At 37.1% G+C, this 18,551-nt stretch overlaps 1 protein-coding gene across 1 annotated transcript in view; it reads left to right on the plus strand.

Annotated features, from left to right (window-relative positions):
* The window catches only part of LOC126973080 (protein groucho-like), a 106,130-nt gene that overhangs the window by 83,016 nt on the left and 4,563 nt on the right, over nt 1-18,551 (plus strand). The window contains exons 8-13 of the mRNA XM_050820208.1: nt 8,247-8,348; nt 9,094-9,215; nt 14,519-14,809; nt 15,144-15,390; nt 16,717-16,896; nt 17,386-17,546. Coding sequence (XP_050676165.1) covers nt 8,247-8,348; nt 9,094-9,215; nt 14,519-14,809; nt 15,144-15,390; nt 16,717-16,896; nt 17,386-17,546 — 1,103 coding nt within the window. The remainder of the gene's footprint in view (nt 1-8,246; nt 8,349-9,093; nt 9,216-14,518; nt 14,810-15,143; nt 15,391-16,716; nt 16,897-17,385; nt 17,547-18,551) is intronic.

Below are 18,551 nucleotides of genomic sequence, written 5' to 3' on the forward strand. Positions count from 1 at the left end.
TTAATGTTATTGGAATATTGAGTTGTTTTAATCACAAAAATGTAATTGTATATTTTTTATGTGGGACTTTACAAAAAAAAAGCTATTTAGGTACAAGAAGTGATAGCTCGTTAGTGAAAAATGAATTGCTTTTTGCAGTCGTTATTAAATTCAGTTATGGTTGTAAAATTGCTTCTGTTTCACGTGAAATCGGCCATTCACCTTGACTAATTAATATTTCTTCGTGACGTGGAATTACCTCCCGACTGTAACGAATTGTTTATCCCTGGTATTAAGTTAAATGAGCCACATATTGCACCCTCTGAGGGGAATGATACTCCCTCTACAATAATAATAACGCTTATTTGAAATCCCCAACGTTAATTATAGTTTAGATCGGACTTTGATTCCAAAACTAGGTCAACCTATAGGTATTTAGGGGAAAACCTTATCAAATTACTACAAAGCTTACATATTATGACTTCTAAGGTGTTAAAGCTTAATAAATATATAGTAATAAATGTTATATATATATTTTAGGTACCAGCGAATTGGCCACCTACCTTAAAAGTATGTTTCCGCTAGATGAACGGTATATTTATTTTACACATAGGTACACACAACAGAATTACAGCAAATACATAATATACAAGAAAACTATCAGCTAAATATAAGATAGGCTGCAATTCCAAGAGGGTGTGTATACAGAGTGTTAAGCAGAAATAAATAACTATTAAGATGCAATAATAATAGCGATCTTAAAACTATCTCTTGTAGATAATGTAATATTATATAAGAAAAAAATATATATTTGGACAAATAGACGTGAATAGCTATGGTAAGGACATATTAAGTTTTTTTTTAATAATTTAATGATGAACTATAGACAGATTAAAGATGAACTATAGACAGATTTTCGTACAGCAGGGATAGATGAGAAGCTTTTGATAGATACAGGATAATAAAAAACTAAAAATATGTATGTCTTATTTAGTAATATATATAACACGTCAGGTATAATCTCAGGAAGCTTCAAGAAGTTGTACGCGGTTTATTAATATTCCACGGTCGCCAATTACTCGCGGCAGCCGGCCAGTGCTCCAGCACTGCGACAAAACTCAATTGTACACGTAATTTATTTAAGTAATTCCGACGAACTCTCGTTCAGTTTCCCGGAGCGTATTAAAATTTGCCCCGAGACCGCAAAGTAGACGCTAACACAAAATTAAAGTCGTTGACACTTAAGGGCCCCGTAGTTCCGGGGGTGTTCCGTGAAATTTCATTCGGTATTCCGAAATGGCGGATGAGTTTCGCAAGTCAACTCAATTATCGTTTTAATTAAGGCGCAGCAATGCCACGTGACATTTGTTTGCGTGCGTGGAAGCTATCGCCGCCCTGCCTCCTCCCGTCTCCCCTCCCCTCCTCCCCCTCAACCGTCGCCCGTCTGTTAATCGTGCTAATTACTCCTGTAATTGAGCAAAGGGTTCTACGAGATTGCTTATCGACTGTTGCCTTTGAATTTTTGCTTGAAATAACTAAGCTGTTAACACACGGTAGGGTTAATTTGTTTTGTTCGGATTTGTCGCACCACGCCGCGGCCTTTTATGAATTGTTCGTAGTGTTTGAATTAACAATTAACTTTGGACAATTTTTATTGTAGATCAAACAAATACAAAAAGTTAAGTCAGTAGTCGATAGAAACTACCTTCTTCGTTTCTGAACTACCGGTTCTGTCGTGTATCTTATTCTTAAGCACACATCACTTTGTTATTTATCTGTTATTGTTATTTGATTGAAGTTAATTTATCTATAATGTACTTTCGACAAAATTGAATCGTGAACCACCTTAATGTCATATTTACATTATACATACATTATAACATACAGTCATAATAAACAGGTAAGTAGGTCTTAATTCGCTTGAATCTACATTAATTTCTAATTAGTGTTATCGTTTTATTAGACACTATCAATCCACCAATTGCCATACAACTTTTCGCGCAACTGTTTTTATGATTTTAAATGTATTATCAGCAAGGGGGGGGGGGATGAATCAATTTTGGTACCTATAATGGTACCTATTATACATATACAGTAGGTACAACGATAGTTGAAATCTTGATCAGTTGCAATTAAATAGTTATGTAAGTGGGTATACATAAGTTCGGATTTATTTGCATATTTACTTTGAATATCCAATATATGCCATCATAATCCTAATCGACAATTATTGCAATGGGTTCCGAAGGGGCAACGACCTATCGTTCATAAATCTAAGCACCGTAAAGCACGGATTACACTTTGTGACTTTCCCCAGTGATCGAACGTTAAGAAAACTTCGTTTGCTGCCAGTTCTAGATTACCTCACAAGCGTAATAAGCAATTGTTTAGGGCATCACGACTCGGGGGACGCCGTAAAACAGTATTAAAAACACGAAGACAAATTGATGAGGTTTTTACCTTAGATCGTTTATACATCTAGATAGACTATTCTTGTGAAAACTTCGTAAAAAATAGAGTTTCGAATTTATTTTGAGTGTAAGTCGTAGCTTGTCACACACACGCAATATTCCTGGCCTGCTTTTATCGGTTATCTAACAGCAAGAGACTCTATCTAGATGTATAAATTATTTAAACTTTTTAATGTAATACCTAGGCATTTATTTCCCGTAACTGTATCGTCTTTGGTGCATATTTTATGAGGCATATAACAATTTATCTCGTAATAAATACGTTAAAAAATTATATGATCGCCCTGGGGTTGTTTTGTATTAGATTTAGAGCATCGAATAGTTTTAAATCTACACGTCAATAACCAGTACACGATCATCAATTTGTTAAGCTTCTAGGAATAAATTACGAATTACATAATGACTAATATTCGTACAAAAATTGGGCAGAATAACGCCCTAACTCTCAACGGTTGCAGCGGATGTGTGTCTACTGTCTATGCCAGGGAGACATCGCCTTTTATAGACATCTTCACCCTGTCCACCTGTCACTGTCAACAAATATTTTTTTTTTCTATTCTATGCTGAGTTACTCGGTGCATTATATAAATAGTTGTTAAAAAAAATACGCTTTTTATAAAAAGCCGAAAACCTGCTTTATAGACGATAGATGAAAATTATATAAAATTACAATAATCCTATTTTGTAAATAGAAAAATGGAATAAATTTATCAAATTAATATATTGACATCGGTCCTCGATAAATCTACGAAGTTTGAATGAAATCTGGTCGTTTTAAGTGGGTCAAAATCGCACCCAAATGAGTCGGTTACAAACAAACAAACATACATGTATACAGGTGAAGCTAATAAAAACCATGTAAAAATATTACAAAACGTAACCATAACAATGTATAGAATATGTAAATAAAAACTCGATTGATGTAAAGTTGGAAAAACAAACAGAACCGTACCATAGTTTAGTGTCGCGTGATGAAAGCAATTTATGAAACGGAATAATGTAGCAACATCAAAGAGGACAGTTCGATATGCAACACACAGTCGTCGAAACAAGTATCAAAGCAGCAATTTAGTTATTTGAGGTCGACGATATCGCGAACAGTAAACGGAATCCACCACTCTTCTATAAAGTTTACGAGTCACGTAAAAACGCGCTCGATATGCCAACGTGCTACCATCAATTCATGCTAATGTATTCCTTATTGGAGTTTAATGCGTAGGTATATACAGAAATTCCGCTTATTTATGTAGCGAATGAACCGCTGTTATTAATTTACAAAGTTGCGATGCGCTAAGCTTAGATCATTTCCACGACAAGATGTTAATGGGTTTGCTTTTGTTTAATACAAATAAGGGACGAGACGTACAGGACGCTGATGATACGCCATGTCCATTACAATGCAGTGCCGCTCAGGATTCTTGAAAAGCCTCAAAAATTCTGAGCGGCACTACAATTGCGCTCGTTACCTTGAGACATAAGATGTTAACTCTCATTTGCCCAGCAATTTCACTAGCTACGGCGTCTTTCAGACCGAAACACAATAATGTTTACACATTACTGTTTCACGGCAGAAATAGGCGTTGTGGTACCCATAATCTAGCAGGCATCCTTTGCAATAAGCCTCCCACTGGTGATGCTAAAGTGACATTTTATAAAGATTTTACCATAAGATTTACAGTTGTAACTAACCATTACATAGAAATATGTCAATGTTATAGAACTTAATGAATTATGTTTAAATAGTGTATTACAGCGGCATTAAAAGCGTTACAAAATGTCACACAGAATGCCGTTACGTTTAGAGGTCTACAAAGAGAGCGAGCCATCAATTGATTTTTCACATAAAATAAGATTTCCGTCGTTGCTTTATGAGCATGGCATCTCCTTTTGGTTATAAACTCTAAGTCCCCGAGGTTACACAGTACACAATCGCCGGCTTTTAATATTTGAAATGCTTTATGGGTCGTGTTTCCGATTAACGCGGGCGCTCGCTTCCAAATGATTACACATCCTTTCATTACTTTTTGAAGCGAAGCAGAAACTGATTTTATTGAAAGCTCTATTATCTATGAACGATTATTATGACGTGGGGATCACAGGCTCTATAATATACAACTGCAGACTTGTAAGTTAGTTGATATAGATCGTTATATTTTGGGGTTGTGCTTAAAGATCGCGTGTAAATCACGTAACTCTTCGAAACTATTATACCTTAAATATAGTCAGAACTCAATCCGTACATTTCCGAGCGGCAGGCGGTCTATTTATCTATTTCCCCCGTTTCCGTCCCCGGTCGTCCGGTTAACCGCCCCCCTTCCGGTTAACCGGGCGGTGCGGCTAAACGGCTCGTCGCGTGACCGCAGACAATAAGCTCGGGTGGCGTTAACAGCGCGCCTCTGTGTTGCCACTTTATATGTTACGTGGGGAGGCTCGCTCGACCCCCGCTCCCCTGCTCCCCCGCTCCCCGCGCCCCGCCGCGACATGTGCGCGACCTCCCGATAAGTCCTGTTGTCCGATCATGTAGCCTCTTACTTGTTTAGCAGCCCCCTCTTGCCCATCTCAATTGCCCTTTTCTTGAGGTTGAACTAATGGGATAAAGTACGGATTACCTCAGTCCGCTCTCTAAAAAGGAAAATCTTTTCAAATAAACCGATTTGTTAGGTTTTATGTTTCGTGAGTCGACAAATTCTCGATAATACCGGTTGATATGTATAAATGTATTTCGATATGTTGAATGCGTACCTGCTCTATCTGGCATTACGCTTGACTAATTCAAAGTGCAGACCGCAAATTCAATTCATTAATGTGTAACCGCAAATGGCCTACTCACACGAACGCTTCGGTCGAGCAACATAAAATCCAACCATTCGAATCCGACACGTTACGTTCGAGCCCGGCCTCTCGAAATAGCTCTTGAAATTCGACACCTCTCGATATTGTGAACCGAGCGCTCGTAAAATTAGGGCTTCGGACACACACAGCCAACTCCCAACTTGTAACCGCTGTGTAGACGCCGCTTATCTTTATCTGGCGTCTTTTATGTCAATAGCAAATCTTTATGGACACATCTAAAACATTAAAGTATCGAATATCAACCAGTATGGAGGGCACTCCAATTTATCGTATAACAACTTCACCAACTTGTTTTATAACTCTTATCTGATCTTATCGTTTCGTCATAAAACTGCTTGTAGTGTAAAAGTTTGAAAATATATCTAACCATTAACAGCGTGTTCAGTCTGTTTTCAATAGTAAGGCCGAGTTGGACTTCGCAGGCGATAAATTGACGTGAATCAGGACGTAAACTGTTATTGTGAGTGGGGGGAACTAGCCGGGTGGTTGTAAGTTACTGCGAAAGCTCGCGGCGACAGGTCAGTGGCGTGCCGAGCAAATTAACAGCCGTTTGCCACATAGCCCATAACTTAGTGCCTCGTAAAATTAGACCCGGACTCCCGAACTCCTCCAGAAGCGAGCGAACCGTACTCTCCCTAGAGGACGCCGGATTAACCCGGCCCATTTCTCATTCGAGATCCGTTACGACATAACCAATTTGGTTAGGACAGCTCCGAGGAGCGATGCAATTACAAGCACCGTTACACGAGACATGATAACGCAACTGTTTGATAGTTCACCCCCCAAATGAAACCTCTTTTAATATTTGCCATGTATAATATACATTTCTCGCGCATACGGTATCATGTTGTTCAGATAGCATCTGGCTGTATAAATCGCAGAGAGCACTCGACTGAATATTGATAAATCCGCGCGGAATATGATGCATATTTATGTCATCCAAACTTACTGCTCACTATATTATGTAGCCAGTGTCGGCAAGCGGCACGGTGCGGCGTCGCTACACCCAAGTGCACTTCTCATACATTTTGTACGAGTTATGTCAATGGTATGGAAACTGTTGACATCTACTATGAATAACCGCACTGGCTTTAACTCGCGTACTGTTTTGATTATGATTTAGAAGCGTCTAGATACAACCTATGAAGAGAGACCAGGTTTATTACTTTAGTGTGCGTGACAAGTTCACTCGCGATTTGTATGTCACTCTGTGTTAGTGTGGGTGGGTCCATTGCCCAAAATAGAGGTTACAACTTCAATATTTTTTCGACGTTTTCACAGCTGTCAGTGTCTATCTAGACGTATAAATGATCTAAGGTTTGACGTTACTAAACGTCGATTCTCGCAAGCTCTACTCACTCTTGACTTCTAATATATAACATTCTGGTGTCCCGGCGTTTGTTACCAAACTCCTCCGAAACGGTTGAACCGGCTTGTATGAATTTTTGTGTGCACATCGGGTAGGTCTGAGAATCGGCCAACATATATTTTTAATACCCCTAAATGATAATATACAACCCTTAAATAACTTTTTTGCCAACTTTTTTTTTTATTATGTTTCAGCACTGAGAAATACATACAACTTAAAATTTTCGCCCTACTACGATCTACAACTATTTTTGTATCGCGATTTTTATATTATTCTGTTCCATCCACAAATCCGCTATAGGGTTGCAAGATGGCAATCGAATACAACAATTGTAGTACGATATATTTGGTATGTCTGAGAATCGGTTGTATCTATTTTTAATACCCCAATTTTTTTTATTTCTTTATATGGTAATACAACGTTACTGGGTCAGCTAGTGTTTTTATAGTAATTATAGACGATTATGTTAGTGCTAACACGGCAACGTTATGCTCCCCAGTATACCGTCTGGTGGCGCCGGTGGGAGGGTTTGGTCTGTAGGGGGCGAGCAAGCAATGACCGCTCTCAGAGCTAATCATGCGGTCAGTTTGTTCTGCCTCAGCGTGTTTTGATATTGATATTTACCAGCGATCGGCTCGGTGACTACAGATTTATTTGCGAACAATATTCAATTGATTGCTATATCTACGCAACTACGTAAATGTTTAATCATGTTTGCGAAACTTTATAATTTGAGTACAATTCTATAACCCCAATATAAGTCTCATTATATAATTAAACTTTTCTACCAATGGAATTATAGTTACGAATATCCATTTGCAATAAATAGTCTTCACATAATTTCTAGGCTTCTTATTTTTATGAAAATAAGGGACGAGACGAGCAGGACGTTCAGCTGATGGAAATTGATACGCCAGTACATTACAGTGCCACTCAGGATTCTTGAAAAACTCAAAAATTGTGAGCGGCACTATAATTGCGCTCGTCACCTTGAGACATAAGATGTTTAGTCTCATTTGCCCAGTAATTTCACTAGCTACGGCGCCCTTCAGACCGAAACACAGTAATGTTTACACATTACTGCTTCACGGTAGAGATAGGCGCCGTTGTGGTACCCATAAACTAGCCCGAATCCTGTGCAAAGGAGCCTCCCACTAGTACTTCTTCAAGCATCATCAACTCTTTCTTACAATCTCTCTTATTTTTATAATCTTGTCTTACACAGCCCTCAATCTAATTGTTGTATGTTAGGTTATATCTTTCTAACACTTTCATCCATTTTAAATATTTCAATGTTCAATGTCATTCCGATATTGAATGAGATGATAATTTCTTTAACAGTTTGTTTTAAATCCTTATTTTTAGAGACTTTACAAGGAAAATTCTATTTAAGTACATAAATAAAGATCTATGTTTGCTAACATTGTATTGACAGAAATGCAAAAGATGAAAGGTATTATCACATACTGTATTTAAGTAGCAAAATTTAAAGGCTACTTGGTAATTCCGTATCGATCAGGCAGTTGCTATGCAGATTAGTTCTGTATTTATAATGACTGTTCTCCTTGTTGCAGAGAAATTCAATATCCCCAGGTGAGAGGGAGAAATACAGAACGCGAAGTCCAGCGGAGCCAGACCATAAGAAACTTAAAAAAGAAGAAAAGGACATGGGCCATGTAAGTTGACACTTTATTAAAAATTTTATCAATCTGTATTTTCACCATCAAGTAAAAAGTTGCGGTTTCATGAGCGTGTTATTAACACAAAAAAAAATAGGTTATATATATATATATATATATATATATATATATATATATATAACCTATTTTTTATATATATATATATATGTTTTAAAGGGTCCGAAATTCTGATTGACCTAATTTCTGCATCTGAATTCCACCATTGTACTTCATGTCACAAATTAAATACCACCATAAACATTTTGATGGATGAAAATGTTTTGTGCGTCACCACAGTGTGATTTTCTTTTTTTTTCATGATAATAAGGGACGGGACGAGGTTATTCAACTTGAAAATAGTGGTAAGCTCCTTTGCACAGGATGCCGGCTAGATTATGGGTACTACAACGGTGCCTATTTCAGCCGTGAAGCAGTAATGTGTAAACATTATGGTCTTTCGGTCTGAAGGGCCGTAGCTAGTGAAATTACTGTGCAAATGAGCTTTATCATTTTACTCTTCAAGGTGACGAGCGCAATTGTAGTGCCGCGAAGAATTTTTGGGGTTTTTCAAGAACCCTGAATGGCATTGCATTGTAATGGGCAGGGCGTATCAATTACCATCAACTAAACGTCCTGCTCGTCTTGTCCCTTATTTTTATAAAAAAACCTAACGAATGTGTCGTTAAAGTCAAGTTTACAACTTCTTTACGATAACTAAACAGCACATTGAACACAATTCCAGGAATTAGTAGTGGACGACGCTAGCGAGGAACCTACGTCACCACACAACGGCGCTCCATCACCTAGAGAAAACGGCCTGGATAAACTACAACCAAAAAAGGAACATCCGCCTCATAGCCCCAGGTTCTTATAATAATTTAGTTTATTTAATTTAAATTTAATTATACATTTATCTTACACAGGCTGCGTTATTAAACGCGAAGTAAATTTATTCCAAATTTAAAACTTTTTGTCTTTATCTCACCTTTGTCACTTTAGAATTACATGACAGGGAGAAGTAATTTTTAACTTGGAGTAACTTTACATTGCGTTTATTAATAAGACAGTATGGGTCGTGCACCGGCCATGCGCAATCCAAATATTGTGCCGGTGGCATTGCAACTTACCAGAGATATTTTATGCGGCTTTCGCCCCTAAAAACCCCATTGTTTCTATCCAAATTGTTAAAAATAACTATTTTATTTGCAAAATATGCAAGAATTACTCATTTAACAACTAAACATTCCAATCCACAAGAAAAACAATATTGTCAGGGTTGTACCGATAGCATATACAGTCGCGAGCAAAAGTTTGGAATCACTTACATCGTTAGTCCTTCACTTAATCTGGGATACTTCTTAAATATTAGATTGATTTTAATAAATTCGGTATCAATTTAAAGTTAAGAGTTTGACAAAGGTCCTTTTAAAGAAAAGGATGTCATTTTTATGATAAGTAATTAAAAAATTATTAGTAAGCAAGGTAGCGCGGAACCAATTTCAAGTAAGTGATTCCAAACTTTTGCTCGCGACTGTATATACCGCTTCTTAATTGTATGCCCTAACTTGTGGCTAGGTTTGGTTACAGTTAGGGCTGGGGTACAAAACCTCCCTTGCACAATATCGTCATAGTTTTAATTCAGAATTAGAAGCATTTTAAAATTTATTACAAACGTAATACAATTCTCTTTACAAAAGTATGTCATACTAAATAGTATTGGTGTAAAATTAATAAATTTTTGTACACTATTTATCTATATTGAATGATTAGCATGGCTCCAACTGTAAAAGTTAGCGGTATTTTGGTGATATTTTTTCGCACTGTCTTTAAAAAATATAAATGTATAGAAAAAATTAATTTTCGTCTCATATTCTGTAGGTATATAATTATTTTTTGGGAAAATGTGAGCTTTATATAAACCGTCAAGAAATGGTTTCAATTGTGCGCTATTTTGGCGATTTCTTGGGATACCTTAACAATTAAACACTATCTATCTGATACAAAATAAAAAACAATATTGTCAGGGTTGTACAGATAGCATAATATATATACCGATTCATAATTGTATGCCCTAAGGTTTTGTTTTTACTGTTAAGGACTTTTATCGTTAATTCCGTCCTTCAACTCGTCTTATAGTGAATTAAAGAGGCTTATCCAATGGGCTTGCAAATTGAAATAGAGATGCTGCAACAATTTTTTAAGTTATATTTCTTTAGGCGCGTTATGAAAAAATGATGAGAATGAAATTTTAAGATGCGCACGCACACTGTAACACAAAAGTAACAGAGTGAGGTTAGTTCCTATCGAATTTTCTGACGTTTGCGTCATTCTTTATTATTTTTTTTTGGTTTCTTCGTCCTCTATTAGGACAGACAAAGGGTTCAAGCCCATACAGCCGTATTTATTATTTAATAATTGATTGTCAAAGCCATCTTTGCAAGATTTTTACAAAATTGTTCTTTCTGAAAACGTAGAATAGCACGAGGGATATATTATTTTAATGATTTTTGCTTCGTTAGGCCAAAGAAGTATAACTTCTTGCGTGCATACATAAGTACACACACTATTTTATTTAATTTTCTGTTAATTATTCAATGTGTTGTAATCATCCAGTGTATCTTTGAATTGCATGTTCGTTGTCTCACAATTCACACAAAGCAAGAACATAAAATAAACTAGAATATTAAATGATATATCAAATATCATAATAACAGGAGAAGTTGACTATATATCAATTTGTGGGGAGTCGCGGCGTACAAGGGGTGTTTCAGGGGTGTTTCGGGGATCAAGTTATCGTGCACGACTAAACATGAAATGTGTTCTTTAACCTTCGTCAGTACTGCTAGTTGAGTTGAGACACACGCAATGCGATACCTCAGGCAATAACATTCGGCTGATAAAAAATTATGGACTGTTTTCGTGACAAGGCTGACTGAGCTTTTCTATGACCCTGTTTTAACTTTGATTAAATCTAAACATTTATTTTTGTTTGATACCATCACGGCATTCCCCCATTCAAATACATAATTTAATCGACGACCACTATGGCCCAGTGGTTAGTGCCCCTGCATACTGAGTTAGAGGTCCCGGGCTCCAATCCCGGTAGGTGCAATCATTTATATGATGAATATGAATGTTTGTTTCCGAGATATGTATGTTTATTTGTATTTATGTATGTTTAAGTAAGTATATTGTATTAAATATATCGTTGTCTTGCACCCATAGTACAGGCTATGCCTAGTTTGGGGCAAGATAATTTGTGTAAAGTGTATTATTTTTTTTTTATTACATCGTATTGCATAAACTTTGGTTATAAGAGAAAATTCGCACGTAATCGTACTTAATAATAATAATATCTAAGTACCTAATGCTATTTTCCGCAATTATTAAAATTAAAATTCAAGCATAATTAATGCTTATAAGATTAAGGAGTATTTTAATTTTAACGTATAATGTAGCTATCTATTTTAATTTTGTCTTCTTGTAAATACAATGACGTCCACGTTAGGATCTAATTAACATTGCTTGAAAACAATGCATTAATATTGAACAACAGTGATCTGAGATTCGAGTAGGTACATAAAATTTGTTACTTTTAAAATTAGCGACACTTATTAATGGTATTTTCGTCAGTTTGGTGGGTAGTTATTTTTTTTTGTATGAAAATACGGGAGGAGACGAACAGGACGTTCAGCTGATGGTAATTGATGCCTTTATCATTCTTGAAAAACCCAAAAATTTTGAGTGGCACTACAATTGTAAAGTAATTTAACTAGCTACGGCGCCCTTCGTGCCGACACATAGTAGTAATGGGTACTTAAAACGCAGACCTATATTTTACTACCAACGCATATAAAGCGGGATTTTTCACTATCCGAGATTTGATATGATTGGATTACTACTCAGACGCTACTCGTACAGTGTAAATCCGAATGTATTCTAATGAGTACTCCAATACTATCTAACTTGTACAAGTCCAGTCTGCCCTCAGGTCTCAGACAGTGAAAACCCCGCTTAAAGACGGCTTCAGTAATACCTTACATAAATGCGTAAATGTAATTCGTAAGCCATAACAACAGGCTTGCATTAAGGTCACCCGCTCGACTTATGTCTAGCGATAAGTAATAAACAACGCCCTCATCCGTTTATAGGAAGCCCCGCGCGAGCACCCGATGATCCGATACGTTTATGTTCGCTAATTGACGAGCTCTCGCGTGGTTAACGCGATTTAACGAAACCGTACTCGAGAGCTTAATGTTGCGTGCCACTTCCAATGCAGAACGTACCAATTAATTAAAACGCGCGGAGACTAAGAAGATATACATTTACTGTGGTATTAATAAACACGAACTAAAGTTATTCCAAATTTAAAACTTTCGGCCTCAGAGCGCTTTCGCACTATGACCGATCTGAATCCGATCTGTCCGATACGCTCCGGTGTAGTCGAAATCGGGTGACGGAAGCCGGATCTAGTGCGTAAACTACCATAGTTATATACAGAGTTCGGGGTGTCGTATGATATAAATTCCGACAAGGCGACGAACCATAGTTTCAAAAACTTGATCGATGCCATTTTATTTATTTAATGATTTTTATAAACTACCTACCATCAAGTAAGGTATTCCAGTTGACACCATGCTTACGAGATGGAATGCATTCTTGAAGCAGGAAAGATAACAATACCTAGATTATACGCATGAGAAGAAAGAAGAAGATTCTATAAAGTATTGTTTATAATTATTAATATCTAAGAATTCTATAATACGTTATTTATGCGAGTAGGTAATAGTTATTTATGCAAGTGTCGTGTAATAAGGGGTATTAACACACGAGGCGATGCCAAGTATGATAATAGTATCACATAAGTGTTTTAATACCTAATTATCAACAGTTGCATATAAGAATTTATCTACACGCACAATATGAATCCTCTATAAAAGATTCTGAAACAGTCAGCATAATGCTAACATTAAAAAAGACAGTCCTAGTAACCGAAACCGAAAACGGATGATATTGTGTTGTACAGAATTTCATTCCAACACTCTCTTGGATGATGTAATGGTTATTAGGACATAACTGTTTTAGAATCTTTAATAGAGGATTTAAAGCATGGGTGTAGATAAAATAACAAATGATATGGTTTCACACATATATTCACTCGTCACAGTTTCAACATGTAAATAATTAATAATGGGTACAGTTATTGGCCATTTCCGTAACCGAGGCAATATAACGGCCTCAATACACCAACCACTTTACATCATCATAAGTTAAAGCCTGATGTGTTATGAATGCAATCACAACCTCAATGCATTTGAATGAATACATTAACTGGTCTCCGACACGGTGGAACATCTGTTTAATTTATCTTTGCTCTTATCATAAAGAGAAAGTTATGTATAGGGGCTACATGAATACGATACAAAAATTAATGAACATACAGTGAAATCGCCATCACCACTTGTATGCGTCATCAATTATTTTTGTACACCGTTATTCTGAAATTACCAAGAACAAATGAATTATCAGTTATCATAACTGAAGAATAATAAAAACAAAAATGATCCCACGAGAATAGTAAATTATGAACAAATTACAACGACTAATTGTGTATGCATGCACAAAAAAGTAGGTATTCACAATTCACAATGCTATTAATGAATCTTTGCGTAAACATGATCTTTCGCTTAGCTTAGGTAAGTCCTTCTGTTTTGTTAGTGAGTATAACATCCATTATTTTTGGTAGGATGTCTAAAAAGTTTAATATACGTAATTATTCTGTTACTGTCCAGTACAAAAATCTGATTGCATTTATGATCTCTTTAAAATTGTACACAACGTGAATATCTTTTTGGAAATCATAGTTATATACGTCTATAGTTTACACTCTGTGATCCCTTCTACTTTTATAAAAACAAAATAAATAAATCTAGATTCTAGAAACTTCATTTTAATCTTGCGCACATATCTATTTATCATTATTTATCTGGTTGTAAGTGATGAAGACCCCATTGTCTTGCAACGCCAGAGAAATTACAGAAGTGTTTCGTTTTTTCAAGTTACCTATTTTATATCGTTCTGGAAATACCGCACTAGGAAGTATATTCCGCAGTTCGATTGTTATTATTTTGTTTTAGCCAATTTAAAAGCTATGATTTTTGTTTCAGATCGGGTACCTCTAGTAACGCCTCAACGCCCTCAGCAAAGAAATTAGACGAGAAACCAAGCACGCCAATATCGAAGCCAGTTACGCCCACGTCAGGAGCGAGCGGCGTTGCCTCGGGCGCACCGCTCAAGGCCGCAGTGAAGCCCCCCGCGCTCCAGTACCCCTACCTGGGCAACGGGGCACACGACGCGTATGGACTGGCGGGTTATTCCGCGCGAGCGGCCCTGGCCTATGAGCCGCTGCGTCCGCCGATAGGACCTTCGTCTCTTGCGCCAATTCCTGGCGGAAAGCCGTAAGTTTTTTCCATTCATAAAACTTATTTTTTGCTGTAGGGACATTTCATTCCTATTAATTTTATTTAAATTCTCACAGGATGACATCGGTAAAAATATATACTTGAGAATAGATGATTATATCTGTATAAAAGATTTGCTGATCAAAGTAAGATTTGACTGTGGCGGACAACATATGAGTCCCTCTGAGTCTATTTAAGTGTAAAATATTGCTGATGAAGCCCAGAAACATTTTATTTTTCCGTCGACGAGTGTCAAGTTGCACAAAATGTGGCATACTTTAGTGTAGAAGTCAGAAAGATGGAGCAATCTAGATAAATATCGTATTTGCAGGGCATATTCGTTCCACGTGTCAGCGGAGGGACAAATGCAGCCAGTGCCCTTTCCACCCGACGCGCTTATGGGCCCCGGGATTCCTCGGCATGCGCGGCAGGTTTCAGCCCTAGCACACGGCGAGGTCGTGTGTGCTGTGACGGTGTCGTCACCCACGAAGTACGTGTACACGGGCGGCAAGGGCTGCGTCAAGGTGTGGGACATCAGCCAGCCTAGCAAGGCGCCCGTCAGCCAACTGGACTGCTTGGTGAGTGGTAACTGTCGCCGATTCTGCACCCTGTCGGCATATCCCGAAACACGATCTACTCCGCCTCTATTCTATGGATTGACCGTGCGAGTCACGAGGTCCGAGACTTGTGACTCGAGATGTAGGCATAATATATGAAATACATCAGTACTTGCCTTGTCAAATTAGGTAAGATCACGTTAGTGCAGGTTTAGATGTTCTTTCTTGGATAAAACTTGAGCTCGACAGGCAGAGGTCCTTTAGTAGGTTATGGAGAAAATTTCTGGTGTATCTTTCGCACCTACTTCTTAGCATGTAAATTAGCTTATTAACCAAACATCATATTTGAAACAGTGAACATTAATATCGAGTGACCATTATTGAAGAAATGTGGTGAAATGTGGAATGACTGCACCAATCTGTAGCCACTGTGGATGGAAGTGTTGGACAAGGCCGACTTAGGTATTAAAACCACAATCAGGTCGAGAAATACAAAGAATAAAAGAGTTTGTGTAAAGAGAAAAGAAATATGATAGGACCATGGCAAATTTAGGGTGTCTGGTATAATATGGCTGGGGTAGGCAAGGAAAAAGTAGTCTCGGGACAAGGTGAAAGCTCTCCAATAAATCTGGCAGTTTCTCTGGTGTTGCAACAGCACTTTGTGCCTTTGTCAATAAAAGCTTATAGATTTTGAACACAATCAAATACCTAGTTTGTATAAGTTTGCTAATTTCAAGTACACGCACCTAAGTATCGCTGATCTAAGGACGATGCATACTATCCTTTCGTGATACAGTTTTTACTATTACGAAACGATAGGGTTAATAAGTTTAATGACAGCCACTAAGTTACCTATAATAATGAAAGTTAACCTTGAATAATAATTAGTTATATTGTGTTTAGTTAATTGTGTATATTAAGAAGCTGTATAATGGTTGTTTTCATATTTTAATAATAAAGATATAAATATAATTTTCATCAGACTTGACCGTACCGTATACCGTATAAGTTATACCTAATTATTACCGTAACGTAAGTAACATATCAAATATGAATAAAATTACGCTTTATCATACAGTCAATTTTCCACCTCATGAGCCATTGCATTTTTTAGTCATAAGATGACGGGCATATTGATGTGATCTAAGTCTAAACCTCTGAGTGCATGAGTTTAAATTTCTTGACGACACACAGCTGTATCATAATAACTTTCCAGGGCTAGCAGTGAATGTTTATTTATCAAGCAGGCCATGTTCGTTCATTTCATCACATATGTATTTTATTAAAAACAAATCTCAGCGATCAAAGCGGTATATCTAAATTAATTGTGATAATTATTGGTTTCAGCAACGAGATAACTACATACGATCGGTGAAGCTCCTGCCCGACGGACGCACGCTCATCGTCGGGGGCGAAGCCTCCAACCTGTCAATATGGGACCTCGCCTCCCCCACGCCGCGAATCAAGGCTGAGCTCACGTCTTCAGCGCCTGCTTGCTATGCGCTCGCTATTAGTCCCGACTCTAAGGTAAATCAACACATAAAAAATATGTATCTTATACAATCTAATACTCTCTGACATGTCCGGATTTTATTTTAAATAAGATGGAATACAGTTATACTCTACCCCCCTTATTCGTAATAGTCTGCTAACTTAAACATTGCTAATTCTCACTCTGTCTTCTTCTATTGACCTAAGTCAGAAAGAAAAAACACTCCTAAGCGGCTGTTTAAAGTGCGAACCATTATGAATAAAGGGGTACACATTAGCTATTCAAATAAGCCTTTAATCTTTACGAGAGATGACATTTAAACGAGATAAACTTAAAAGTCCGGACTTTTATCGAAATGTCAGGCTATTTGTCAGGACTTTTCAAATTACTAAATGGTAAATTTACTCATGATCCTATCCCATGTAATTACTTACACATTTTATACCTATTTAAACATATTATACATTATACTAAACCATGGATAAATGACTTGATTAAATAACTATTTGTTTGTTACACTTCAGGTGTGCTTCAGCTGTTGTTCTGACGGTCATATCGCGGTATGGGATCTTCACAACCAGACGCTGGTGCGGCAGTTCCAAGGTCACACGGATGGAGCGTCGTGCATAGACATCTCGGCAGACGGCACTAAGTTGTGGACTGGAGGACTTGACAATACTGTGCGGTACGCATCTGCTATATTATGTACCATAGAGTAAGAAGAAAGTGTGAGACAGAGGAAATGAAGAAATTAGTAGATGGCTTATATCAATTAGCGATATCGACTGCCCGTCACAGCGACAGAACGAATCGAGCGCAGTTTAATGCGATAATATCCCAATTAGACTTAACATATTATGTGACGGTGACGAGCTCAATTGTAGTGCCGCTCAGAATTTTTGGGTTTTTCAAGAATCCTGAGCGGCACTGCATTGTAATGGACAGGGCGTATCAATTACCATTAGCTGAACTTCCTGCTCGTCTCGTCCCTTATTTTCATTAAAAAAAATACTTCGCTCTGTGCTCATGCACTGTAAATTATGATCGCGTGTGTGTCTCAAGGTGTTATTTTTAGGTCTAAATGAATCAATGAATTTTGTTTTTATTTGACCTGTGCCTGATATAATAGCACTACTCTTTTGCGGCAGAAAAAATGTGTGGTGTATAAACTGGCCTGAGCGAACACACATAGGGCCTTATCTCTTTATATCCTCCTATTCTACATCCATTATATCCAGTTATTCTATAGTGTTTTTACACTAATTGTTGAAGTGAAGACTTATTTACACGCGCTGAGCACTTTATTTTGTAGATTGTTCGAGTAAAAGCTCATTACGACTCAGGGAGATATAATTGTATTTCTTTTTGTTAACCTCACCTTGATGAAGTTCTATGTTCAGTTATGTCATCTAAGTCCACTTTGTTATAAAGATCCACTTTTGTTGTGTTTTTACATAATTCATATAAGTATGTAGTTTTAAGTTGTTTTTTTAATTTTGATATAGTTAATTACATTTTTATTGTGTATTTTAACGACCCTTATACACGGTAAAACTCGAATGAGTTTATGGTTTGAACAAGAACTATGATTTTGTAAGTGTAATTCGTTTATAATCTATATATATAAAAGAGAATGTATGTTTGTATGTTCCCTAATAACTCCTAAGATTCCTGAGATTTGATATGAAAT

This window comes from Leptidea sinapis, chromosome 28 (genome assembly GCF_905404315.1).
Source record: "Leptidea sinapis chromosome 28, ilLepSina1.1, whole genome shotgun sequence".
Classification (NCBI taxonomy): Eukaryota; Metazoa; Arthropoda; class Insecta; order Lepidoptera; family Pieridae; genus Leptidea; species Leptidea sinapis.